Consider the following 26,081-nt stretch of genomic DNA (forward strand, 5'->3'; position numbering starts at 1 on the left):
AAATAAATAAATAAATAAATAAATAAATAAATAAATAAATAAATAAATAAAAATAAATAAAAGAAGTAGAGGTTTCAAAAGGCTAATACACAAGAACTATTCATGAGCTTTGCTGCGAGGGATAAAGGCTAAGCTTAGAAGAGAAAACACCAAAAATGCCCTTGGCAAATGCACAGCTCCCACCTCACAGAACTAATCAATCATCAACACTTACCAGATTGCTATTTCCTTATGATGGGAAAATCTAAGCCTGCATTTCGCTCTTCATACAAGCCACCTTTCTCGTCTTTAGGGATATGTCTTGCTATAGAGGCTGCAGTCAGTCAAGATCATTCTTGACTGAATGTTCTTTCTTAGAACCTTACTACTGTCCAAGGCTTTAATTACTACTGGTACTTCCTGGCCTCTTTTTTACCCATGCTTTCTCTTTCTGTGACATTCTCTTCTCCAGAAATGTTTTTTCTACTCTTCATTCAGATTTTTTTCCTTTTTTAAAAAAAGAACCTGAGTTATGAACATATTCATTCAGGTTTAATGCCAACTCCTACTGTTCTCCATTCAAGTCTTCTGAGGCACTTTTACTTCTACTTGCCTGGGTCCCTCTTCCCTTTTGGGTTCTTCCCTTAGCTCCTGCTCAGGTGTCCTCCCTCCTCCCACAACCACTAATATTTTAACCATTCCCTCTTCTTTTCCCTGTAATCCCAACACTGGGAGGCTGAGGCCGGCAGATCAGCTGAGGTCAGGCGTTCGAGACCAGTCTGGCCAATATGGCAAAACTCCATCGCTACAAAAAAAAAAAAACTCTCTCTCTCTTTCTACACACACACACACACACACACACACACACACACACACACACACAAATATAAATTAGCCAGGCGTGGTGGCACATGGCTGTAACCTCAGCTATTCACGGTGGCTGAGACATGAGCATCACTTGAAGCCAAGAGGCAGAGGCTGTAGGGTCGTCTGGATTTCTAGAATTATTCCGACCAGCCTCTTCAGCTGACTTTATCCAATTCTTTACCCAAAATGTCTACTCCAAGTCTTAGAAGTAGTTTATCAAGGCAGGAGTTACACTGACAGAAAGAAGTGGAAAAAAGACAGATGACAATCACTAACCTACTGCTTTTGTGAAGAGATTTCTACTCCTAGATATATTCACAAAGGCTATGCCTATGGTGTAATCCAATTATCCTCCACCATGTTAGGCTTGGCCCCAGGGTGAGGAGCAATATTACCCTAGTTTTTCCAGCTACCATGACTTCCAAGGCAGAAATGCAAAGCTCAGAATGGAGTCATCTCTCACATCACTCGGTAGTTCAACCAAATCTCACTTAACCCTTATACTTCCAGGGTCTTTTTCCTTCAATTAGTCTCCAAAACTAGCTCTGTTCCCAACTTCATATTCCAATCCTGTCTCTGCTCCTAAATTCCACCCATTCATCCCATACTAGTTTTTTTCTCCAAGGGTATCAGTGGTGGAAAGTGAGCCCCAAGTTCTGCTCAGTCTATGCTCATTGTGAAAATAAGCAGGGGAAGGCAAAAGCAGATGGGTGGAATGTGTCAGGGAGCCACCTAGATCCAAAGGATGACTTGATTCAGTGGCCACAGCATCACCTGGCTTTGGCTTCTGGAGCCTGGCACCAAGCCAGTAGAGCAAGAGCGAGCCCCAGGTTCCTAGGTACTTTGGTTTCCTCAAATTAGAAGATATAAAATGGGTCCCCACTTTGATTGTCGTCTAGTTCTAGACTCCCAAAGCAAAGGAGGGGGTTCTAGGAGAAGAGCAGGAACAGTCTGAGTAAAAACCAAGTACTGAAGCTGAGGATGCCACGTTAAGAAAGGAATGGGGATTAAGATATCCAGGTGAGGTTCGGAGTAGGATGATTGCATCCTGGAAGGTGAATACTTCATTTGGGAGAGTACAACTTAAAGAATAAAATACATTAGATCATTTTGTAAGTCTTAAGCATGATGACTGAGGTTTCAAGCTCACGTGTGATGTGCGCCTCCCTCAAACTTTGTTACGGATGCCAGTCTAACACGAAAAAAAAAACAGAAAAAAAGAGTAAGTTCTGACAAACTTAATGTTGGGATAGCTACAAAATAACTTGGATCCCAGATCTAACATTTTATCCTTTAAGAAAACTAACTGATGGGAGGGCATGGTGGTTCGCACCTGTAATCCCAGCACTTGGGAGGCCAAGGCGGGCGAATCACTTGAGGTCAGGAGTCAGAAATCAGCCTGGCCAACATGGCGAAACCCCATCTCTACTGAAAATACAAAAATTAGCCAGGCATGGTGTTGCACACCTGTAATCCCAGCTACTTGGGAGGCTGAGACTGGAGAATCGCTTGAACCCAGGAGGCAGAAGCTGCAGTGAGATGACATCATGCCACTGTACTCCAGCCTGGAGGACAAAAGGAGACCCTGTCTCAAATTTAAAAAAAAAAAAGAAAAGAAAGAAAAGAAAACTGACAACAGGGCCCAATTCTGAGAGAGGAGAAAGGGATCTTCCCAATGTACAATTCCAGAAGCAGTGTAAATACTCCCTGACCCATCCCAAGTTTGCTGAGTCATGAATATTAAATCAGCAGCAAGGTCAAAACGGATAAGTATCTATAGGGTACTGAGAGTGGAAGATTAGCCTGAATTTAGGGATTTGTGGTTTTTAACTCAGGAACGGGGCAGAAAATGCTAACCTGCCCAGATCCACATTACCACATTACCTGGCTTTCAGCTCAACCCCAGACTCTACTCTCTGAATCAGAGTATCCTGGTCCCCATGTACTCAAGTCTATCATTGCCCACAGTGCACAGGAGAAAGGGAAAAGATTCAGAGAGACTTTCTGGTGGACACTTATATGTGGAACAGAAAATGTGTCCCTTCCCAGCCATCTCATACAGTTCATTTGAACTGGATACCAATCTTTCCCAGCTGTGCAGGGCTCCTATGCTTCCTAGAACAAAGCAAACATCATATCTTGATCTTGGACTCAACTTAAGAATCACTTTTCTTGGAACTCAGAATTTTGGGGTGGTAAGAACCCAGATGAAGGAAAAGACACCGAGGGAAACAGGTAGGACCACTTTAGGAAGCGTATTTCAACAAAGGTAGTGCAAGTTTGGGGAAAAGGATATGAGAGACAAATGTGCTCTATCAAAAGCAGAAAGGAATTAGAGACTTTTGCCAAAAAAAACAGAAATGCTATGGAGGCAGGCTAGAAGAAAAAGTCCCAAGAGTTAGGCAAGTATGCAGAAAATGACAAAAGAGATCAGCAGGGAGCTTCTTTCAGCTAGACAGGGAATTAGGTGATTCCTGGGGATTACACAGGAATACAGAAATATTAGGAGAAAAAGCCAAAAACTTGAATTGAGACAGTAAGTTAGACATGGGTACCCAAAGTCACCACACAGAAAGAAAACTGATGAGGGAAGTAAGGCAAAAATGGGTAAGTATGAAGAGTAAGTAAAAAATGACGACAGGTCGGGCGCGGTGGCTCAAGCCTGTAATCCCAGCACTTTGGGAGGCCGAGACGGGCGGATCACGAGGTCAGGAGATCGAGACCATCCTGGCTAACATGGTGAAGCCTCGTCTCTACTAAAAATACAAAAAAACTAGCCAGGTGTGGTGGTGTGTGCCTGTAGTCCCAGCTACTCGGGAGGCTGAGACAGGAGAATGGCCTGAACCCGGGAGGCAGAGCTTGCAGTGAGCTGAGATCCGGCCACTGCACTCCAGCCTGGGCCACAGAGCCAGACTCCCTCTCAAAAAAAAAAAAAGACTACAATGAACTTAGCAACTGAAGTAGAGGCAGAAACCACCCAAGGGAAATTACAAGACCCTCTACAGTTACAGAAAGCATGACTTAGGGAAGGAGTCAAAGAAAGACACTTCCAAGGGCATGAGAAACCAGAGAGGGCTACTGTGGGGGGGGAAGGGCCTGAGGGGAACCGAAGGAAAGGGGGAAGAGGGATCTACTCTTAACAAGTAATGCCATGGGAAGGTATCTCTTCTACAGCTCCCCAAGGTGAAATCAAAGAATGAGACAGAAATCAGGAGAGTCTCTGGGACAATTCCAGGCATCCAATCCAAAAGAGGTTCAGAATAGCAACAGTCAAAGAAAAACTCTTGGGAGGCAAGAAAGGGTTCTCTCTGGCTTAATCTAAATGGGAAAAAAATGTCCTAGAAAACGGATTCAGAGCAGACAAGGAAGGTGGTATTATAAGGAGTTCTAAGGAGCCAAATCCTGGGCAAAGGGGGAGGTCAAATAAGGAAGGGTCTTGGAAAGATGATCCCTTCTTCCAAAAAAGGTTGTCAGATTCCCGAACTGGGATAGTTGGCCAAGAGTCTTCAAGAAGTGGAAATCTTAAGAAAAACAGAAGGGAACCCCATGAGCTTCCTTTTAGAGATCCTTTTAGAGATCATGACTATGAAGCTTACATGCCTCAAGACGAAGAAACTCTAAGAATGACCTGAAGGTATCTGAGGTCTAAGTGAGACCTCAAATCCATTCTGAGCAGAATGGTAGACCAGAGAGCCTTGAGATCAAGGTGTGGTGGGGTGAGAGACTTGCGAAAGATGCCACCTTATGGCTGGCTGAGAAGCAACTTGACTGATCCAACCCAGGGTTCCTGAGGTCAAAGATGCCAAACGTCGTAAATGGATCTGACCATTTCTCCTTGGCTTGGGAACCGGAATATAAGATGAAAGTGGGGTGAGTGTTCCAGAGTCAGTAGGCAGAGGCCTCTCTGAGGAAGATGAAAGGATCCGATATGGGACAGAGGGCCTTCCCAAGGGGACCGTGAGGAAGAAAGAATTCTCCATGTGCCTGGACCGTGGGGAAGATGTGATTAAGGTCTAAGGTATGTCTTCCATCACACAACGGAAACAGTCAATTAGAAGCTGGGTAAAGGGGTCCCTCCTAGGGGGCGGGGAGCACCAAGCCAGGGACAATAATGGCCTGAAGTTCATTCTCCCTGAGATGGGGGCAGAAGCAGGTGCATTAAAGGGGTCAAAAATAAAAGGAACAGGGTTCACTCCAAGAGGTCTCTCAGGGAAGGCTGCGGGTGGGAACAAGGGTCTAAGATTCTAAGGGCCAGGACTCAGCTCCAGAAGCTCGATCCCGCCCCACGCGTTCCTGCTCCGGCCGGGGGAGGGGGCTAAGGACCGGCGTCCCCAGTCGGCGCGCCGTCTCACCTTGTAGAAGGCCCCGTTGGAGCCGCGCACCTCGACGGGCAGTCCCGGCTCCACATCCCCCCCAGAGGCCAGGCCGCCCATGGCGCCGCCACCGCCTCCGACTCCCCCGGCGGCGGCTGCAGCAGCAGTCTGAGTGCGGGCCGGGCCAGGCCCCCGGCGTCTCCCCGGAGGAGGAGCCGGAGGGGGAGCCGCGGGGGGCGGGAGCCGGGCCGGCCCCACGGCGGCCCTGCCACAGCCAACGAGCAGGGGGCCGGGGCCGGGCCGCTCCCCGTCCGCCGCCGCCGCCTTGGTCTCCGCCACCGTGAGGGAAACGGCCGCCGCCGCCGCTGCCTTCGTCACCTCAGCTTCCGCCCGCCGCCGCCCCCGCTGTTGCCTCAGTCCCGGGACCCGCTGCTGCCGCTGCCGCTCCACAGCCTCCACCTCCCCCTGCCACCGCCTCCTACTGCGCAGGCGCACCGGGCACCCGCCCGCTGCGCGCGGGGCCCCGAGGGCCACGGCGCAGGCGTCAAGGTTAGAGCCCCAGCTAGCGCTAGCCAGCGCATCGGGGCTTCCACATTCCCTTTCACTCTCTCACGCCCCCTCCTGGTCGCTTGCTCGCGCTTGCGCAGAACAAAATTAGCCTTCTTTCTCCACCGCCCAGCCGCCCCGTCTCTTCCTTTCCGCGCCCCACAACGCTGAGAACCAACCAATCCGAGGGAGGGAGGGGCCGGGCTCACTCAGTCCGATTGGGCGGCGGCCGCACAGTCACACAGCGCTCAGGCCACACCCACTCCGCCGCCGCCGGCCCCGCCGGGCTCGGATAAGTTAGGGATGGGCATGCGCCTGAACGACTGCTTGGTCACTTTCCCCACCTTTGTCTTTCTTGGTGCGCACGCTCCAAAAAAAAAAAAAAAGAAGAGGAGTCGCCGCAAGGAAAAAGGTGCTCGGTGCGCACGCGCTGAGCTTTACTGTCTGCGCGTATGCATCGCCTATCTTTTAAGAATCTGTAACTCTGTGCTGTAGTAGATTTAAGTCATGGCTCTTGCCTTGAAGAGATTGTGATACAATGAAAGTTTTGGCCGGGCGCGATGGCTAACGCCTGTAATCCCAGCACTCTGGGAGGCCAAGGCGGGTGGATCACCTGAGGTCCTCGGATCACCTGAGGTCAGGAGTTCGAGACCAGCGTGGCCAACATGGTGAACCACCACCCCCCCCACCCCGCATCTAATAAAATACAAAAATTAGTCAGGCGTGGTAGCACGCGCCTGTAATCCCAGATACTCGGGAGGCTGAGGCAGGAGAATCACTTGAACCTGGGAGGCAGAAGTTACAGTGAGCCGAGATCGCGCCATTGCACTCCAGCCTGGGCGACAGAGCAAGACTCCGTCTCAAAAAAAGGAAGGAAGGAAGGGAGGGAGGGAGGGAGGGAGGAAGGAAGGAAGGAAGGAAGGAAGGAAGGAAGGAAGGAAGGAAGGAAGGAAGACGAAAGAAAGTTTTAAGAATAGTAGTTTCGGCCGGGGGCGCTGTGGCTCACTCCTGTAATCCCAGCACTTTAGGAGGCCCAGGTGGGTGGATAACTTGAGCCCACAAGTTCGAGACCAGCTTCAACAGGGCGAAACCCCGTTTCTACTAAAAATACAAAAATTAGGCCGGGCGCGGTGGCTCACGCCTGTAATCCCAGCGCTTTGAGAGGCCGAGATCACTGGCGGGTGGATCACGAAGTCAGGAGATGGAGACCATTCTGGCCAACATGGTGAAACCCTGTCTCTACTAAAATACAAAAAATTAGCTGTGGTAGTTCCAGCTACTCGAGAGGAGTCCCAGCTACTCGGGAGGATGAGGCAGGAGAATCGCTTGAACCTAGGAAAGTGGAGGTTGCAGTGAGCGGATATCACGCCACTGCACTCCAGTCTGGGCAATGAGTGAAACTTCGTCTTAAAAAATAATAATAATGGCAGGGTGCGGTGGCTAACGCCTGTAATCCCAGCACTTTGGGAGGCCGATGCGGGCGGATCACGAGGTCAGGAGATCGAGACCAGCCTGGCTAACACGGTGAAACCCCATCTCAACTAAAAATACAAAAAATTAAAAAAATGAAAAATAACCAGGCGCGGTGGCGGGCGCCTGTAGTCCCAGCTACTCTGAAGGCTGAGGCAGGAGAATGGCGTGCACCCAGGAGGCGGAGGTTGTGTGAGTGGAGATTGCGCCACTGCACTCCAGCCTGGGCAACAGAGCCAGACTCCATCTCAACAACAACAACGACAAATAATAATAATAATAGTGCCCGGGCGCGGTGGCTCACACCTGTAATCCCACCACTTTGGGAGGCCGAGGCGGGTAGATCACCTAAGATTGGGAGTTTGAGACCAGCCTAACCAACACGGAGAAACCCCGTCTCTACTAAAAATACAAAAATTAGCTGGGCATGATGTCCCATGCCTGTAAACCCAGCTACTCGGAGGCTGAGGCAGGAGAATTCCTTGAACCCTGGAGGCAGAGGTTGCAGTGAGCCGAGATTGTGCCATTGCACTCCAGTCTGGGCAACAAGAATGACAGTCTGTCTCAAAAATAATAATATAATAATAATAAATAATAATAAATAATTCTGGGGAAATACAAAATAGGAAAAATTGTAATGCAATAATGGTAGTAGCAGGAAAAATTCACATTATGGGAGTTGTCCTATGTTCCATTCACTTCTTGGATTAGAGTAAATGGTAATGCCAATCATGGAGGACATAACATAGGAGATAAAGGTTTAGAAAATAAGGTGATGAATTATACTAAGTATTTTTTGTTGGCCTTTGAACTTAGCCACCACATCTGGCTAATTTTTAAATTTTTATATTTAATGGTGGGGACAAACAGACCTGGAAGTCTCTTACTTCATAGTGTGATGGCAGAAGAAAGACACTGGAAAAATTATTAATATTTTTAATAGGCTGGGCGCGGTGGCTCAAGCCTGTAGTCCCAGCACTTTGGGAGGCCGAGACGGGCGGATCACGAGGTCAGGAGTTCGAGACCATCCTGGCTAAAACAGTGAAACCCTGTCTCTACTAAAAAATGCAAAAAACTAGCCGGGCGAGGTGGCTGGCGCCTGTAGTCCCAGCTACTCGGGAGGCTGAGGCAGGAGAATGGCGTAAACCCGGGAGGCGGAGCTTGCAGTGAGCTGAGATCCAGCCACTGCATTCCAGCCCGGGCGACAGAGCAAGACTCCGTCTCAAAAAAAAATTTTTTTTAAATAATTATTAATATTGCAGCCATAGCCAGGCACAGGGCTCATACCTGTAATCCCAGCAGTTTGGGAGGCTGAGGCAGGTGGATCACCTGAGGTCACCTGAGGTCACGAGTTCAAGACCAGTCTGTTGAAATTCCATCTCTACTAAAAATACAAAAATTAGCTGGGCATGGTGGCATGCACTTGTAGTCCCAACTACTCAGGAGACTGAGGCAGGAGAATCACTTGAACTCAGGAGGCAGAGGTTACAGTGAGCCAAGATTGCGCCACTGTACTCCAGTTTGGGTGACAAAGCAAGACTCCATCTGAAAAAATAAAAATTAAAAATAAAAATAAAGGCGATAGAAGAAAGAAAAATAAAATATAAGAAAATTAAAGGATTAGTCCATGGGATACAACATCTGAATAACCAGAATTCCAGAAAGTGGTAACAGATATAATTATCTGGGAAGGATAAAATCATCTCAAATCAATAGTAATAATTATGCAAGAAAATTTCCCAAGGCCAGGTGCGGTGGCTCACGCCTGTAATCCTGGCACTTTGGGAGGCTGAAGCAGGCAGATCACTTGAGCTCGGGTGTTCAGGAGCAGCCTGGGCAGCATGGTGAAACCCTGTCTCTACCAAAAATACAAAAATTAGCTGGGTGTGGTGGCTCACGCCTGTAATCCCAGCACTTTGGGATACTGAGGTGGGTGGATCACCTGAGGTCAGGAGATTGAGACCAGTCTGGTCTCAAAAATACAAAAATCAGCCACACATGGTAGCGTGTGCCTATAATCCCAACTACTCAGGGGGCTGAGGGAGGAGAATCTCTTGAACCCAGGAGGCAGAGGTTGCAGTGAGCCGAGATCACACCACTGCACTACATACAGCCTGGGTGACAGAGCAAGACTTTGTCTCAAAAAAAAAAAAAAAAAAAAAAATTATTTCCAACCTCGTTTCCCATACCTAGCCACACTCAATTTTTTTTGTTGTTGAGACAGAGTCTTGCTCTGTCACTCAGACTGGAGTGCAGTGGTATGATCTCAGCTCACTGCAACTTCTGCCTCCCAGGTTCCAGTGATTCTCCTGCCTCAGCCTCCTGAGTAGCTGGGATTATAGGCGCCCACCGCAACAGCTGGCTTGGTTTTGTGTTGTTGTTGTATTTTTAGTAGAGATGCAGTTTCACCATGTTGGCCAGGCTGGTCTCGAACTCCTCACCTCAGGTGAGTCGCTCACCTCAGCCACCCAAAGCATTGGGATTATAGGCATGAGCCACTGCGCCTGGCCCCCACTCTCAATTAAGTGCAGGAATAGAACAGACATTTTCAGACTTTTAAGGTCCCAACAAATTTACCTCCCGGTACCCTTTCTCAAAAAGCTCCATCAAAATAAGAGTAAACCTAGAAAGAGGAAACACAGGTTCCAGGCAACAGAACGTCAACACAAGAGAGAGGCAAAGGGGATCCCCAGGATGAAGGTGAAGGGAGATCCCAACAGCGCAGCCTCAAGATTGCCTCTCTGGACTGGAGCAGGTCGAAGGGCTTTTTGAGAAATGCTTCAAAATGAAGTAGATTGAAATTTCTAAGTGTTTGTATATCTTTATGAGAGATTAATTAAGGGAGAATTTGGGAATAAATTAGAGTACACAGGAAACTAAGCAAACAGAGAGGACAAGGCAGCTATAAATTCCAGGGAAAACAAAAATGGTACAACAAAGAAAAAGAATTGTAACTATCCACATGGATCATACGTGTATTCATATAATCATAATAATCATAATAATGAGGCTGGGCACAGTGGCTCACGCCTGTAATCCCAGCACTTTGGGAGGCTGAGGCAGGCAGATCACCTGAGGTCAGGAGTTCAAGACCGGCCTGAACAACATGGTGAAACCCTGTCTCTACTAAAAATACAAAAATTAGCCAGGCATGGTGGTGGGTGCCTGTAGTTCCAGCTACTCGGGAGACTGAGGCAGGAGAATTGCTTGAACCCGAGAGGCAGAGGTTGCAGTGAGCCGAGATCATGCCACTGCACTCCAGCCTGGGCAACAAGAATGAAACTTTGTCTCAAAAAAAAAAAAAAAGTAAACACTAAACACAGGAGGATGGGAAGTGGAGGTGGGGTGACAGGTCGATTGGAAAAAAGGGCTTCTCTCTCTTTTTTTTTTTTAACCTCAATGATCCTTGTTCTGAAGGGCTAGCTTCTCATCTTCCACAGTGCAAAGCCAATAGCTAATGCCTAAACAAAAAACCTTGACGTGCGGTGGTTCAAACATGCCTCACTTCAGCCTCAACCTCAGGAAGTGAGGCCAAGAGCAGTGGCACACACCTGTAATCCCAGCCGTTTGGGAGGTCATGGCAAGAGGATCAGTTAAGACCAGGAGTTCATTGTTACAGTGAGCTAGGATCATGCCACTGTACTCCAGTCCAGGCAACAGAAAAAGACCCTGTCTCTAAAAAACTAAAGATCCCTTATCCCTCTCAAAAAAAAAAAAAAAAAAGAAATTGAAGAAATTGAAAAAGAAAAAGAGACATCAAGAAGTAGTAATACTGGCCAGGTGTGGTGGCTCATACCTGTAATCCTCCCTTTTTGGGAGGCCAAAGTGGGAGGATTGCTTGAGCTCTGGAGTGCAATACTAGCCTGGGCAAAATAGTGAGACCTAGCCTCTATTAAAAAATGTGTTTGTTTGTTTGTTTGTTTGTTTTGCTTTTTTTTTTTTTTTTTTTTTTTTTGAGACAGAGTCTCACTCTGTTGCCTAGGCTAGAGTGCGGTGGCACGATGTTGGCTCACTGCAACCCCCGCCTCCCAGGTTCAAGAGATCCTCCTGCCTAAGCCTCCCAAGTAGCTGGGATTACAGGCATTCACCACCACATCCGGCTAATTTTTCTATGTTTAGTAGAGACAGGTGGGGTTTCACCATGTTAGCCAGGTTGGTCTCGACCTTGTGACCTCAAGTCATCCGCCCGCCTCAGCCTTCCAAAGTGCTGGGATTACAGGTGTGAGCTACGGTGCCCAGCTTAATAATTTTTTTTTGGTTTTTTTGGAGACAGAGTTTCGCTCTTGTTGCCTAGGCTGGAGTGCAGTGGTGCGATCTCGGCTCACTGAAACCTCTGCCTCCCAGGTACAAGTGATTCTCCTGCCTCAGTCTCCCAAGTAGCTCGGATTACAGGCATGCGCCACTACGCCTGGTTAATTTTTTTATATTTAGTAGAGACAGGGTTTCACCATGGTAGTAAGGCTGATCACGAACTCCTGACCTCAGGTGATCCACCTGCCTCGGCCTCCCAGAGTGCTAGAATTACAGGCATGTGCCCCCATGCCCAGTCAAAACTTTGTTTTTCTTTCTTTCTTTCTTTCTTTCTTTTTTTTTTGAGACGGAGTCTTGCTCTGGCGCCCAGGCTGGAGTGCAATGGCACGATCTCGGCTCACTGCAAGCTCCACCTCCCGGGTTCACACCATTCTCCTGCCTCAGCCTCCAGAGTAGCTGGGACTACAGGAGCCCGCCACAACACCCAGCTAATTTTTTGTATTTTTAGTGGAGAGGGGGATTCACCGTGTTAGCCAGAATGGTCTCGATCTCCTGACCTCGTGATCTGCCCGCCTCGGCCTCCCAAAGTGCTGGGATTACAGGAGTGAGCCACCATGCCCGGCCAAAAATTTGTTTTTCATTAACCAGGCTTGATAGCACTCGCCTGTGATCCCAGATACTTGAGAGGCTGAGGTGGGAGAATCACTGGAGCTCAGGAGGTCAAGGCTGCAGTAAACCATAATGACATCACTGCACTTGGCTTGGGCAACAGAGCAAGACCCAGTCACAAAAAAAAAAAAAAAAATCAACATTTGCAATGGCCCGTTAGCTCAGGTGGTTAGAGCCAGGTGCTAACACCAAGGTTGTGGATTTCATCCCCATGTGGGCAAATGTATTATCACTTATGTGGCTGGAGGATGACTTGAGGCCAGGATTTCGAGACCAGCCTGGCCAACATGGAGAAACCCCATCTCTACTAAAAACACAAAAATTATGGGCCTGGCATGGTGGCTTACACCTGTAATCCCAGCACTTTGGGAGGCTGAGGTGGGCAGATCATCTGAGATCAGGAGTTTGAGAGCAGCCTGGCCAACATGGTGAAAACCCATCTCTACTAAAAAATATATAAAAATTAGGAGGTCACGTGCCTGTAATCCCAGCTACTCAAGAGGCTGAAGCAGGAGAATCACTTGAACCTGGGAGGCAGAGGTTGCATTGAGCCAAGATACACCACTACACTCCAGCCTGGGCAACAAGAGTGAAACTCTATCTCAAAAAAATAAATAAATTAGCCGGGCGTGGTAGCACATGCCTGTTATCCCAGCTTGGGAGGCTCAGGCAGGAGAATCACTTGAACCTAGGAGGCAGAGGCTGCAATGAGCCCAGATCTCACCACTGCACTCCCGCCTGGGAGATAAAGTAGACTCTGTCTCAAAAAAACAAAACAAAACTCAATTGAGAGTGGTTGCCTTGGAAGAGTGAGGAGAGTTGGGAGACAAATTTTTTTTTTGTTTGTTTGTTTTGAGACTCAGTCCTGCTCTGTCGCCCAGGCTGGAGTGCAGTGGCCTGATCTCAACTCACTGCAAGCTCCGCCTCCCGGGTTCACGCCATTCTCCTGCCTCAGCCTCCCGAGTAGCTGGGACTACAGGCGCCCACCACCATGCCCAGCTAATTTTTTTGTATTTTTAGTAGATCCAGGGTTTCACCGTGTTAGCCAGGATGGTCTCAATCTCCTGACCTCATGATCCGCCTGCCTCGGCCTCCCAAAGTGCTGAGGTTACAGGCGTGATGGAGTGCAAAGATATTCTATGAATATTAGTAAGATCTGGGACCAAGGTGAAGATAATAACATTAAAAACATAAACTCTGAAAACCAAAGACAAAACAAGATGGGAACGAGATAAATTTTGGAAGTATTGGCTGGGCACTGTGGCTTACGCCTGTAATCCCAGCACTTTGGGAGGCCGAGGCAGGCAGATCGAAGTTGGAGACCAGCCTGACCAACATGGAGAAACCTCGTCTCTATTAAAAATACAAAATTAGCCGGATGTGGTGGCGTGTATCTGTAATCCCAGCTACTCAGGAGGCTAAGGCAGAATTGCTTGGACCCAGGAGGCGAAGGTTGTGGTGAGTGAGATGGCACCATTGCACTCCAGCCTGGGCAACAAGAGCGAAACACCATCTCAAACAAACAAAAAAGATGTTGGGTGTATTAAGTTTACTAGCTTATACTCTTTTATCTTCTGCATTAGTGATTAAAATTTGCTTTTTGAGACCGGGCTTTGCTCTGTCACCCAGGCTGGAGTGCATTGGCAGGTTTTCAGTTCACTGTAGCCTCAAACTCCTGAGCTCAAGCCATCCTCCCATCTCAACCCCCCAGTAGCTGGAACTACAGGCATTTGCCACCACGCTCAGCTAATGTTTTTGTATTTTTTGCAGAGACAGGGTTTTGCCCTATTGCGCAGGTTAGTCTTGAACTATTGGACTGTATTATAATAATCTACCCACCTTGGCTTTCCAAAATGCTGGGATTACAGGCGTGAGCCACTGTACCCAACCTATTATTGTTTTTGTTTTGAGACAGGATCTCACTCTGTCACCCAGGCTGTAGTGCAGTGGTGCAAACATGACTCACTTCAGCCTCGACCTCTAGGGTTCAGGTGATCCTCCCACCTCAGCCTCCTGCGTAGTTGGGACTACAGGCATTTGCTACTGACCTGGGCAAATTTTATTTATTTAGTTTTTGTTTCTTTTGGGTTTGTTTGTTTGTTTGTTTGTTTCTTAGACAGAGTCTTGCTCTGTTGCCCAGAGTGCCGTAGTGCAATCTCGGCTCACTGCAACCTCTACCTCTTAGGTTCAAGTGATTCTTCTGCCTCAGCCTCCTGAGTAGCTGGGATTACAGGCATGTACCACCAAGCCCAGATAATTTTTGTATTTTTAGTAGAAACAGGGTTTCACCATGTTGGCCAGGCTGGTCTCAAACTCCTGACCTCCGGTAATCCACCCACCTTGGCCTCCCAAAGTGCTAGGATTACAGGCGTGAGCCACCGTGCCCAACCATTTTCTGTTTTTTGAGAAAGTCTACATCTGTCACCCAGGCTGGAGTGTGGTGGCACAAACTCAGCTCACTGCAACCTCTGCCACCCGGGTTGAAGCGATTCTCATGCCTTAACCTCCCAAGTAGTTGGAATTACATGGGTGCCACCACACCCAGCTAATTTTTGTATTTTTAGTAGAGATGGGGTTTCAACATGTTGGCCAGGCTGGTCTCGAACTCCTGACCTCAAGTGATCTGCCCGCTTCCCAAAGTGCTGGAATTATAAGGATAAGCCACTGCACCCGGCCTAATTTTGTAGAGATGTAGTCTTGCCCATGTTGCCTAGGCTGGTCTTGAACTCCTGGCTCAAGTGATCCTCCACCTTCAACCTCTCAAAGTGTTGAGTTTTTTTTTTTTTTTTCTTTTTTTTCTTTTGAGACTGGGTATTGCTCTGTCACTCAGGCTGGAGTGCAATGGCATGGTCTTGGCTCACTGCAACCTCCACTTCCTGGGATCAAGCGATTCTTGTGCCTCAGCCTCCCCAGTAGCTGGGCCTAGAGTAGCACGCCATCGTGTGTTGGCTTTCTCTGTATTTTTGGTAGAGACAAGATTTTGCTATGTTGGCCAGACTGCTCTTGAACTCCTAGTCTCAAGCAATTTGCCAGCCTCCCAAAATCCAAAATGCTGGGATTATAGGCGTGAGCTTTTTTGTTTGTTTGTTTGTTTGTTTGTTTGAGATGGAGTTTTGCTCTTGTTTCCCAGGCTGGAGTGCGGTGGCATGATCTTGACTCACTGCAACCTCCATCTCCCAGGTTCAAGCGATTCTCCTGCCTCAACCTCCTGAGTAGCTGGGATTATGGGCGCTTGCCACCATGCCTGGCTAATTTTGTATTTTTAGTAGAGATGGGGTTTTGCCATGTTGGTCAGGCTGCTCTTGAACTCCTGATCTCAGATGATCTGCCCGCCTCGGCCTCCCAAAGTGCTGGGATCACAGGCATGAGCCACTGAGTCCGGCCAGGCGTGAGCCTGGGGCACACAAGATTGAAAATAAAGACTTTTGGGCTGGGCGCGGTGGCTCCCGCCTATAATCTCAGCACTTTGGGAGGCCAAGGTGGGAGGATAAAAATACAAAAATACAAAAATTAACCGCATGTGGTGGCAGGTGCCTATAATCCTAGCTACTCAGGAGGCTGAGACAGGAGAATCGCTTGAAACCGGGAAGTGGATGTTGCAGTGAGCCAAGGTCCAACCATTGCACTCCAGCTTGGGGACAAAAAATGAAAAAAATTTAAAAAAGACTTTGGACTGGGCGCGGTGACTCACACCAGTAATCCCAGCACTTTGCGAGGTTGAGGCGGCCATATCACAAGATCAGGAGTTACAGACCAGCCTGGCCAGCATGGTGAAACACCATCTCTACTAAAAATACAAAAATTAGCCAGGCATGGTGGTGTGCACCGGTAGTACCAGCTATTTTGGAGGCTGAGGCAGAAGAATTGCTTGAACCCACGAGGCAGAGGTTGCAGTGAGCTGAGTTCGTGCCACTGCACTCCAGCCTGGGGGACAGAGACTCAGAAAAGAAAAGAAAAGAAAAGAAAAGAAAAGAAAAGAAAAGAAAAGAAAAAAGAAAAGAAAAGAAAAGAAAAGGAAAGAAGAAAAGAAAAGAAAAGAAAGAAAAAAGAAAAGAGAAGAAAAGACCCAACGCCACATCAGGTCATGCAATTCTTATTTATTTTCCACCCTCAACAAGGAAGAAAGGTCTCTCCTTCAATTCTGCTCTTCCAGTACTTGAGGATAGGCACCCCCAACCCTGCTTCCTCCAGGGAGGCCTCAGCGTCAGTGTTTGTGGAAATAGTTTCTGAAGAGTGCTTGAGCTGGTGGGGAAGGAGAAACTCAAGAGAGAGAGTTCCCCCTAGGGATGGTGTCACTTTCCTGCCAACTTTCTCATCGCCTCTCCTTCAAAGCAGAAGAAATGCCAGCCCTCAGCTTCCGTCAGATCTCGGGCTCCTAGGGCCTTGTACAAGTCCATGGCCCTCTGGTTCCAGTCCAGGACAGCCAGGCGGAAATGGGAGCAGCCCTTATCCAAGGCCACCTGTGGGAGAAGACATCACTAACTTTTCTGGGGTCAAAAAAGGAAAAGGTTTTCTCACTCCCTCATTCAACCCGGGTCCCCCCCTCCATATACCCTTGCTTCTTTAGGTCCTCACTTGTCACCCCCACCCCTCTCCTCACCTCAGCCACCTTTTTGATTATTTTGGAACCAATCCCTTGACCTGTTATGGAGAGAAAGAGGCAAAAAATATCTATTGTTTGAGCTGAAGGGAATCAGAAAGGGACACAGGCTGGGATCTGGGGACCGGGGATGATGGTGGGGTGTGTGGGGTGCTTTGCTCCCACCCCCGCCTCAGCTTCTGCTCAGTACCCCGATATTCCGGCATCACATAGATATCCTCCAGATAAATGGTGCGTCCCTTCCATGTACTGTAGATGAAGTAGTATATTCCATAGCCCACCACGCAGGGCCCTGAGAGAGAGAAAAGAGGAGTACCGCTTCTGGGAGCCTGTGGGGAGACCTCTGAGGCCGGCTGGAGAGGTGGACTTCTAAGGCCCAGCTGCTCTTACCCAGTAGCTCCCCAGACGCTGGAAGAATCTCTGCTACCAAACAGTGATAGAAAGGATTCTCTCCAAAGCCATCTGCTCTCAGGGCTGCCGAGATTGGAGTTGTGACAAAGAGATAGAGAAAGAGAACCTGGGTCTATGCCCAGCCTGGAGCTGTCGCCTGGGGAACCCATCCCTCATTTCCTCCCCAGCCTCCGCCAGAACCTGGGCGCTGAGTCCCCACCTTCTTCACTGATCTTCACCTGATCCGAGAGGTTTTCGAACTCAGCTAGTTCCTAAGGCGTGGGTACGGAGGCTAGATTTGGGCAGAAGGGCCCCGCTGCTCCCCGAGCAGGGTCCCAAGGCGAGTCCCTCCCCCGCCCCCGCCTCCTGCGCCCCAGCTCTGGCCGCGTCACTCTGACCCCCTGGTTTCCGGCCCTCTCCCCTCTCCCCTCTCCCCTCTCTCCTCTCTTCACCCGAATCAGCCTCAGGATATCTCCACAGTCTCCCTCCTTGGCCTCTCGGATCCGCACGGAAGCCATCCGGATCCCCACTGTCTGGGACCAAAGTCTCACAGCCCCGCAAACGGCAACAAGACCCTTTAAAGGGCCTGCAAGCTTGGATCCTGAAGAGCCTGGGAGTGCGGGGTGGCGGGAGTGACCGGGACGGCGGGGTAGCGGCGGCCTGCGAAGTGGGGCTGGGATTCCGGTACCGTCCAGGCGGAGAGAGTGGGCCAGCGAGGAGCTCCTCACTGCGGGGCAAAGCCCCACCCCCTCGACTCCTGTCGCAGCAGGGGGCACAACCGTCAGCCAATCAGCTCGGAGAACAGGCCCCGCCCCGCCCCCCAAGTCCCACCCCCGACAGCTGGATCTTGTGACTGTGCCCCTGGGTAGAGGTCAAGGTTGGAGTGCGGCGGCTTCCTTGCGGTTGTGTGGGTGTCCCAACCTCGATCGAGTTACCCCGCGGTTCAAAGGCTCCCCGGTAGTGCTTTTTAAATTGACGTATGCGGTGATAACCTGCTTTAGCCTCAGGCTCACTCACCCCCCCAGACCCTGGATAAGCCTTAAGAACCCCAGCTCTGAAAGCTGTTTCCTGCAGCTCTTGAGTAGGATGAAGTGTTACCTCTCTGGGGCGTTTGCATTTTTTAAAATGTTTTATTTGTTTATTTATTTATTCGTTTGTTTGTTTGTTTTTGGAGATTGAGTCTTGCTTTGTTTCCCAGGCTGGAGTGTAGTGGCGCGATCTCCGCTCACTGCAGCCTCCACCTCCCGAGTTCAAGCGATCCTCCTGCCTTAGCCTCTGGAGTAGCTGGGACTACAGTCGCGCGCCGGCACTCCCGGCTAATTTTTTTTTTCTTTTTTAGACACGGTCTCACTCTGTTGCCCAAGTAACACAGGAGCCTGATCATAGCTCTTTATAGCCTTAACTTCCTAGGCTCAAGCGATCCTCTTCCCCTCAGCCTCCTAGGACCACAGGTGTGCACCACTATGCCTGGCTTTTTTTTTTTTTTTTTTTTTTTTGTAGATATAGGATCAGGCCATGTTGCCAGGTGGTCTTAAACTCCTGGCCTCAAGCAATCCTCCCACCTCAGCCTCCCAAAGTGTCAGGATTATAGGCATGAGCCACTGCGCCTGGCCTCCCAGCACCCCTTGCAATGCCAACACGAGGTGGCAACTTGTTCTGTCGGCTGAGGGATAAGCCTGCCTCAGTCTTGGATCTGGTACAGCTCAGTTCAGACATTTGAGGTCTTTGTCTGGGTCCCAAATGTGACCCACAAGGTTGTCCCTTGCTCTTCTTTTCCCTATATTCCACAGGGCAGAGCCAAGACTCCAGCCCACTGAGGGTAAAGGTTATCTTGGGCCCACCCGTTCCCCAAGGAGCAACTTCTGCTGACCAGAACACTCATGAAGGGTCTTGGAGTGGCTGAGGCTTATCACCTTATCGACCCAACACCACATCAGGTCATGCAATTCTTATTTTTCACCCTCAACAAGGAAGAAAGGTCTCTCCTTCAATTCTGCTCTTCCAGTACTTGATAGGCACCCCCAACCCTCCTTCCTCCAGGGAGACCTCAGCGTCAGTGTCTGTGGAAATAGTTTCTGAAGAGTGCTTGAGCTGGTGGGGAAGGAGACACTCAAGAGAGAGATCCCCCTGGGGATGGCCTCACTTTCCTGCCAACTTTCTGGTCGCCTCTCCTTCAAAGCGAAAGAAATGCCAGCCCTCAGCTTCCGTCAGATCTCGGGCTCCTAGGGCCTTGTACAAGTCCATGGCCCTCTGGTTCCAGAGGGAGTGGCGGGGGCGGCGGGGTAGCGGCGGCCTGGGAAGTGGGGCTGGGATTCCGGTACCGTCCAGGCGGAGAGAGTGGGCCAGCGAGGCGGTCCTCACGGCCGGGCAAAGCCCCACCCCCTCGAATTCTGTAGCAGCAGGGGGCACAACCGTCAGCCAATAAGCTTGAAGAATAGGCGCAGCCCCGCCCCCAAGTCCCACCCCCGACAGCTGGATCTTGTGACTGGGCCCCTGGTAGAGGTCAAGATTGGAGTGCTGCGGCTTCCTTGCGGTTGTGTGGGTGTCCCAACCTCGATCAAGTTACCCCGTGGTTCAAAGGCTCCCCGGCAGTGCTTTTTAAATTGACGCATGCGGTGATAACCTGCTTTAGCCTCAGGCTGACTCAGCCCCCCAGACCCTGGGTAAGCCTTAAGACCCCCAGCTCTGAAAGCTGTTTCCTGCAGCTCTTGAGTAGGATGAAGTGTTACCTCTCTGGGGCATTTGCATTTTTTAAATGTTTTATTTATTTATTTATTTATTTTTGGAGATGGAGTATTGCTTTGTCGCCCAGGCTGGGGTGCAGTGGCGCGATCTCCACTCACTGCAGCCTCCACCACCCGAGTTCAAGCGATCCTCCTGCCTTAGCCTCCAGAGTAGCTGGGACTATAGTCGCGCACCGGCACACCTGGCTAATTCTTTCTTTCTTCCCTCCCTCCCTCCCTTCCTTCCTTCCTTCTTTCCTTCCTTCCTTCCTTCCTTTCTTGAGACGGAGTCTCCCTCTGTCTCCCAGGCTGGACTGCAGTGGCCAGATCTCAGTTCACTGCAAGTTCCCCCTCCTGGGTTCACGCCATTCTCCTGCCTCAGCCTCCCGAGTAGCTGGGACTACAGGAGCCGGCCACCTCGCCCGGCTAGTTTTTTGTATTTTTAGTAGAGATGGGGTTTCACCGTGTTAGCCAGGATGGTCTCGATCTCCTGACCTCGTGATCCGCCCGTCTCGGCCTCCCAAAGTGCTGGGATTACAGGCTTGAACCACCGCGCCCGGCCTCTTTCTTTCTTTCTTTCGACGGATTCTCACTCTGTCACTCAGACTGGAGTGCAGTGGCGCGATATCGGTTCACTGCAACCTCTCCCTCCGGGGTTCAAGCGATTCTCCTGCCTCACCCGCGGAGTAGCTGGGATTACAGGCATGGGCAACCACACTTGGCTAAGTTTTTGTATTTTTAGTAGAGATGGGGTTTCACCATGTTGGCCAGGCTGGTCTGGAACTCTTGACCTCAAGTGATCTGCCTGCCTCAGCCTCCCAAGGTACTGGGATTACAGATGTGAGCCACCGAGCCCAGTCTGTCATTTGCATTTTAAAATGGGTCACGGGGTGGCGCAGTGGCTCATGCCTGTAATCCCAGCATTTTGGGAGGCAGAGGCAGGTGGATCACCTGAGATCAGGAGTTTGAGACCAAACTGACCAACATGGTGAAATCCCCTCTCTACTAAAAATACAAAAATTAGCCAGGTGTGATGGCGTATGCCTTTAATCCTAGCTACTCGGGATCCTGAGACAGGATAATTGGTTGAACCTGGGAGGTGGAGGTTACGGTGAGCCGAGATTGTGCCATTGCACTCCAGCCTGGGCAACAAGAGCGAAACTCCATCTCAAAATAAATAAATAAAATAAAATAGGTCAGGGAGGGTTGGGCCTTGTGGCTAATGCCTGTAATCCAAGTACTTTGGGAGGCTGAGGTGGGCGGATCATTTGAGGTCAGAGGTTCGAGACCACCCTGGCCAACATGGTGAAATCCCTGTCTCTACTAAAAATACAAAAAAATTAACTGGGCATGGTGGTGCATGCACCTGTAGTCCCAACTACTCAGGAGGCTGAGATAGGAGGGTCGCTTGAACTCAAGAGGCAGAGGCAGCAGTGAGCCGAGATCATGCCACTGCACTCCAGCCTGAGTGACAGAACAAGACTCTGTCTAAAATAAAATAAAATAAAATAAAATAAAATAAAATAAAATAAAATGGGTCAGGGAGTGGGTGATGAATGTCTACTGCTAGACTGTTCAGGCCCTGTAATAAATGGATAAGGGAAGATAACTGAGAGGCGGGGGTAGGTCCCTTCTTAATATTCACTGAATCATACACACAGACAATACCTTCCTGGCAGACAGGCCTCAGAGGCCTGGGAAAAGACGGGGGGAGGAGTTCAGACCAGATGCCAGGCACTGTGCCTGCATTTTCTCAATGAACCTTCTTTCACAGTCACCCTGTAAAATATTATTTTCCTCATTTTACAGACAAGAACGCTGAAGCACAAAGGTGAAGGGACTTGCCCAAGGTCACTCAGCTAGAAATTTAGGATTCCATGATCTCATTTCTAGTCCTGATACAGGATGCTACTTGGGACGCAGGGCAGGACTGTTTCTAGACCACAGGCCTGTGAATGCAGCCTCCCCACATGGACGGAAATCTTGGAGGACCTAGACCAGGCCCTAGAGGAGGAGAGGGGAGATGGCATATCCTCTCCCAGTTCAGAAATTTTCTAGGCAGTGGAGGATGATAGTGGAGGGGACTCTGTCCTTCACCCCATTGATCCCCAGAGGGGTGGCAGCTGGGTCTTGTGACTGGGCCCCTGGGCAGGGGTCAAGGGTCAGTGCCCCTGTTTCCTTTACCCCCTCCCCCCGGGCAACCTTTAACCCTCCACCGCCTACATACAAGGCTGCCTGCCTCTACACATTCTCCCAAGAGTTGTCTGAGCCGCCGAGTGGACAGTGGCTGATTATGGAGAGCAGAGGCCCAATGGCCACCTCGCGCCGGCTGCTGTTGTTGCTGTTGCTACTACTGCATCACACCCACCAGGGATGGGCCCTGAGACCTGTTCTCCCCACCCAGGTGCAGGAGCGGGACAGGGCTCTCAGTTCATGCAGTCTTCCCTTCTCTCCTCCTCTGGCCCTGTAGCAGGGCCTCTCCCTCTGTCTGTCTCTGACATGTCCCTACTCAGCCTTGTTTGTTTTCTCTTTCTGATAGAGGGCCCAGGACCCTTCGGCTGTCCACCTCAGCAATGGCCCAGGACAGGAGCCTGCCGCTGTCATGACCTTTGACCTCACCAAGATCACAAAGTATGGGGTTGACCTAGCCCTTGACCCAGTCCCCTGGCTCTGCCCCGTCTCCATCAGCTGTTCTCTTGTCCCTGTCTTCCTTTCCTTATCTGTGAACACCATGTCCCCCAAACCCACACTGGCTCTCAGAGGGCACATGACATACACAATCTTTTCCTTCTGAGTCCTTCCAGAACCTCCTCCTCCTTTGAGGTTCGAACCTGGGACCCAGAAGGAGTGATTTTTTATGGGGATACCAACCCTAAGGACGACTGGTTTATGCTGGGACTTCGGGACGGCAGGCCTGAGATCCAACTGCACAATTACTGGGCCCAGCTTACGGTGGGTGCTGGACCACGACTGGATGACGGGAAATGGCACCAGGTAAGCTAGCTCTGGTCCTCAGGGGAGGGATGTCTGGAGGTGGTCTGAGCAAAGGGAACAAAACCAAGTTATTGGGCATCCCTTTACCACTGTCATCTCATTTAATCCACACGAACTCCCACAAAGTAGCTATTCTTGGCCCCATCTTTTCTGATGGGAATTCTAAGGCTCAGTTAGTACATAAGTGACAAGACCTGACTGACCCACGGCCAAGGATGCTAGCTGCTTCTTCAAGGCATGTTCTTTCCACTATAGTACTAGGCTGCCTTACAGGAAGGTGGCAGAGACAGATCCCAGGGGCCTCTGATTCTGCTTCCCACCTTCCTGCAGGTGGAAGTCAAGATGGATGGGGACTCTGTGCTACTGAAGGTGGATGGGGAGGAGGTGCTGTGCCTGAGACAGGTCTCTGGGCCCCTGACCAGCAAACGTCATCCCATCATGAGGATTGCGCTTGGGGGGCTGCTCTTCCCCGCTTCCAATCTTCGGTTGCCGGTAACTACATCCCAGGGGTGGAACCCTAGCCAAGGCTTCGTAAAGCACTGCTGGGTGGGTGGCCATGGGAATCTAAGTCCAAGATTTTAGGGAGAGGGGATGGGTTGAGAGCTGCAAGGGGGAGGCCAAATGCTCGGAAGAGAGTAAACTGAGGGCAGAGTGGCCAGGACTGGGACTCCGATGCCCTGATTTCTACATCCCCATATCTTACCTCTGTCACACTCCAGCTGGTTCCTGCCCTGGATGGCTGCCTGCGCCGGGATTCCTGGCTGGACAAACAGGCCGAGATCTCAGCATCTGCCCCGACTAGCCTCAGAAGCTGTGATGTAGAATCAAATCCTGGGATATTTCTCCCTCCAGGGACTCATGCAGAATTCAGTCTCCGAGGTAGATTTCCTTGGAGTATGTTTTTCCTACCCTGGCCAGCTCAGCCTGCCTCTGTCTCCCTCCACCACTGGCCCCTTTCCTCCTTGAAGCTCCAGCTTTGAGGCCTCAGGATAATCATTTCTCCCCACAGACATTCCCCAGCCTCATGCAGAGCCCTGGGCCTTCTCTTTGGACCTGGGACTCAAGCAGGCAGCAGGCTCAGGCCACCTCCTTTCTCTTGGGACACTGGAGAACCCATCTTGGCTCAGTCTCCACCTCCAAGATCAAGTAAAGGGGGACAATGGGGTGCTGCTTGTATTCAGTGGAGCCTGGAGCAATGAGGGAAGAGGGGAGTCCAAAATGTCAATATTAGGAAGACTTCCAGCCCAGGGAACATAGCGAGACTCTGGCTCCACAAAATTGTTTTTCATTAATAATTAGCCAGGCATGGTGGTGCATGCCTGTAATCCCAGGTGCTGGAGGCCAAGACCAGAGGATCACTTGAGGCCAGGAGTTTGACATCAGCCTGGGCAACACAGCAGAGACCTCTGTCAAAAAAAAAAAAAAAAAAAAAAAAAAAAAAAAAATTAGCCAGGCATAGTAGCACATGTCTGCTGCCCTGGCTACTTAGGAGCCTGAGGCAGGAGGTTTACTTGAGCCCAGGAGTTTGAGGCTGCAGTGAGCTATGATGGTGCCACTGCACTCTGACCTGGGCCACAGTGAGACCCCGTCTCAAAAAAAATAAAAATAAGGTTTACGGATGGCACTCAGGTGAGTGGTAGGGGCGAGGGACATATCTTGAAGCTGCCCACAGCAAGCAAACAGTTTTGACTTAGAGTGCTTATTTACTTGGGGTAGGTGTGGTTTCAAAAAGAGTCAAGCCAAACAAAATTAGGGCAGGATTTAAGTGGTGAGAATGGCCAGTAGGTGGAGGCATAGCGAAGAGGCAGAATTAAGGCAGCTAGGGGTGAGGCCAAAGGCAGTAGTCCCTGCTCATTCTTCCCTCTCTCTCTATCGTCCCTTTCCCACACACTCTGCAGAAGGTGGTGCTGTCTTCTGGGTCGGGCCCAGGGATGGATCTGCCCCTGGTCTTGGGACTCCCTCTTCAGCTGAAGCTGAGTATGTCCAGGGTGGTCTTGAGCCAAGGACCAAAGATGGAGGTCCTTGACCTGCCTCCCTTAGGCTTGGCTTCCCTCCTTAACGTCTGGGCCAAGCCTCAAGGGCGTCTCTTCCTGGGGGCTTTACCAGGTAAGAGAGAATGATGTTCAAGTTCATGAGCACACCATTGGAAACAGTTCAAGGGAGGGGGCACATTTTGAGAGGAAGGAAACCTCTGGGAGGGAAGAAGAATCGGCCACAAGAAGAAGAGAGCGGGCAGTGGGAGGTAGTGCTTCTGAAAACTCAGGTTGGAGGAGTGGAAAAGTAGGGAGAAGATTCTGGATCTGAGCCACCTTACTCTTCTAATACCACCTTTGCACTACCTCCCTCTAGGAGAAGTCTCTTCCACTTCTTTTTGCCTGCATGGCCTTTGGGCACAAGGTCAGAGGCTGGATGTGGACCGGGCCCTGAACAGAAGCCATGAGATCTGGACTCACAGCTGCCCCCAGAGCCCAGGCAATGGCACTGACGCTTCCCATTAAAGCTCCACCTAAGAACCCCCTTTGAAAGTTACTTATTATTCATTTATTCAACAAATATTCACTGTGCACTAGCAATGTACCCGGCACTGTGCCAAGCATTGAGTTGTCTTGATAAGCAAAAACACTCTGGTTCCTACCCTCTTGGTGCCCACAGTCCCATAGGGAAGCAGACATCCATCAAAGACTAACTAATAAGTGGATAGTTGGAAGCAGTGATACAGGAGAATTGGAGAGTTGTGAAAACATGGAGACTGGCCGGGAGCTGTAGCTCATGCCTGTAATCCCAGCACTTTGGGAAGCCGAGGCAGGCAGATCACGAGGTCGAGTGATTGAGACCATCCTGGCTAACGCGGTGAAACCCCATCTCTACTAAAAATACAAAAAAAAAAAAAAAAAAAAAAATTAGCAGGGTGTGGCGGCGGGCGCCTGTAGTCCCAGCTGCTCAGGAGGCTGAGGCAGGAGAATGGCGTGAACCCGGGAGGCAGAGCTTGCAGTGAGTCAAGATAATGTCACGGCACTCCAGCCTGGGAGAGAAAGAAAAACTCTATCAAAAAAAAAAAAAAAAAAAAAGAAAAGAAAAGAAAAGAAAAAGAAAAAAAAAAGAAAACATGGAGACTAGGAGGCCTTAACTTAGTCTGAATGTCAAGGAGAGGTTCTCTGAGGAAATGAGGACTTCTTGTTTTGTTTTGTTGTTTTGTTTTGAGACAGAGTTTTGCTCTTGTTGCCCAGGCTGGAGTGCAATGGTGTGATCTTGGCTCACTGCAACCTCCGCCTCCTGTGT

At 49.9% G+C, this 26,081-nt stretch overlaps 3 protein-coding genes and 1 pseudogene across 9 annotated transcripts in view; 2 read left to right on the forward strand and 2 right to left on the reverse strand.

Annotated features, from left to right (window-relative positions):
* Positions 1–5,638, reverse strand: part of FXR2 (FMR1 autosomal homolog 2) — a 27,612-nt gene extending 21,974 nt beyond the window's left edge. Inside the window, exon 1 of the mRNA XM_023193174.1 lies at positions 5,199–5,638. Within this exon, the coding sequence (XP_023048942.1) occupies positions 5,199–5,279 (81 nt within the window). The 5' untranslated portion in view covers positions 5,280–5,638. The remainder of the gene's footprint in view (positions 1–5,198) is intronic.
* LOC111527106 lies at positions 1,951–2,044 on the forward strand (annotated as a pseudogene).
* On the forward strand, positions 4,817–25,331 carry SHBG (sex hormone binding globulin). 7 transcript variants are annotated; one of them, XM_023193180.2, is made up of 8 exons: positions 4,817–4,864; positions 22,350–22,439; positions 22,613–22,802; positions 23,133–23,294; positions 23,522–23,681; positions 23,812–23,948; positions 24,701–24,908; positions 25,152–25,331. In XM_023193180.2, the coding sequence occupies exons 2-8, from the start codon at positions 22,411–22,413 to the stop codon at positions 25,298–25,300; spliced, it is 1,035 nt and encodes a 344-aa protein (XP_023048948.1). In that variant the 5' UTR covers positions 4,817–4,864; positions 22,350–22,410; the 3' UTR covers positions 25,301–25,331. The 7 variants fall into 7 exon arrangements, with proteins under 7 accessions (XP_023048948.1, XP_023048952.1, XP_023048946.1 ...); XM_023193178.1 differs by lacking the exon at positions 4,817–4,864 and adding an exon at positions 22,029–22,212 and having other exon boundaries at positions 22,348–22,439; XM_023193179.2 differs by lacking the exon at positions 4,817–4,864 and adding an exon at positions 22,029–22,212 and having other exon boundaries at positions 22,348–22,439; positions 23,576–23,681; positions 25,152–25,320.
* Positions 16,173–17,829, reverse strand: SAT2 (spermidine/spermine N1-acetyltransferase family member 2). Its single transcript, XM_023193197.2, has 6 exons — positions 17,538–17,829; positions 17,306–17,357; positions 17,086–17,169; positions 16,886–16,987; positions 16,696–16,736; positions 16,173–16,555 (listed from the first exon to the last, which is right to left on the reverse strand). Exons 1-6 carry the CDS (start codon positions 17,601–17,603, stop codon positions 16,388–16,390), a joined length of 513 nt encoding a protein of 170 aa, XP_023048965.1. The 5' UTR covers positions 17,604–17,829; the 3' UTR covers positions 16,173–16,387.
* Positions 25,332–26,081: the final 750 nt, after the last annotated feature.

Source organism: Piliocolobus tephrosceles, chromosome 16 (genome assembly GCF_002776525.5).
Source record: "Piliocolobus tephrosceles isolate RC106 chromosome 16, ASM277652v3, whole genome shotgun sequence".
Classification (NCBI taxonomy): Eukaryota; Metazoa; Chordata; class Mammalia; order Primates; family Cercopithecidae; genus Piliocolobus; species Piliocolobus tephrosceles.

Bases quoted from the DNA above. Each gene is read 5' to 3' on its own strand.
- SHBG (XM_023193178.1), top strand. From the start codon at position 22,102: ATGGAGAGCAGAGGCCCAATGGCCACCTCGCGCCGGCTGCTGTTGTTG. The intron at 22,440-22,612 runs GTATGGGGTTGA...GAGTCCTTCCAG, and splicing joins GACCTCACCAAGATCACAAA to AACCTCCTCCTCCTTTGAGG. The intron at 23,682-23,811 runs GTAGATTTCCTT...TTCTCCCCACAG, and splicing joins TGCAGAATTCAGTCTCCGAG to ACATTCCCCAGCCTCATGCA.
- SAT2 (XM_023193197.2), bottom strand. From the start codon at position 17,603: ATGGCTTCCGTGCGGATCCGAGAGGCCAAGGAGGGAGACTGTGGAGAT. The intron at 17,358-17,537 runs GTGAAGAGAGGA...CCCACGCCTTAG, and splicing joins ATATCCTGAGGCTGATTCGG to GAACTAGCTGAGTTCGAAAA. The intron at 16,556-16,695 runs GTGAGGAGAGGG...CTTCTCCCACAG, and splicing joins TAATCAAAAAGGTGGCTGAG to GTGGCCTTGGATAAGGGCTG.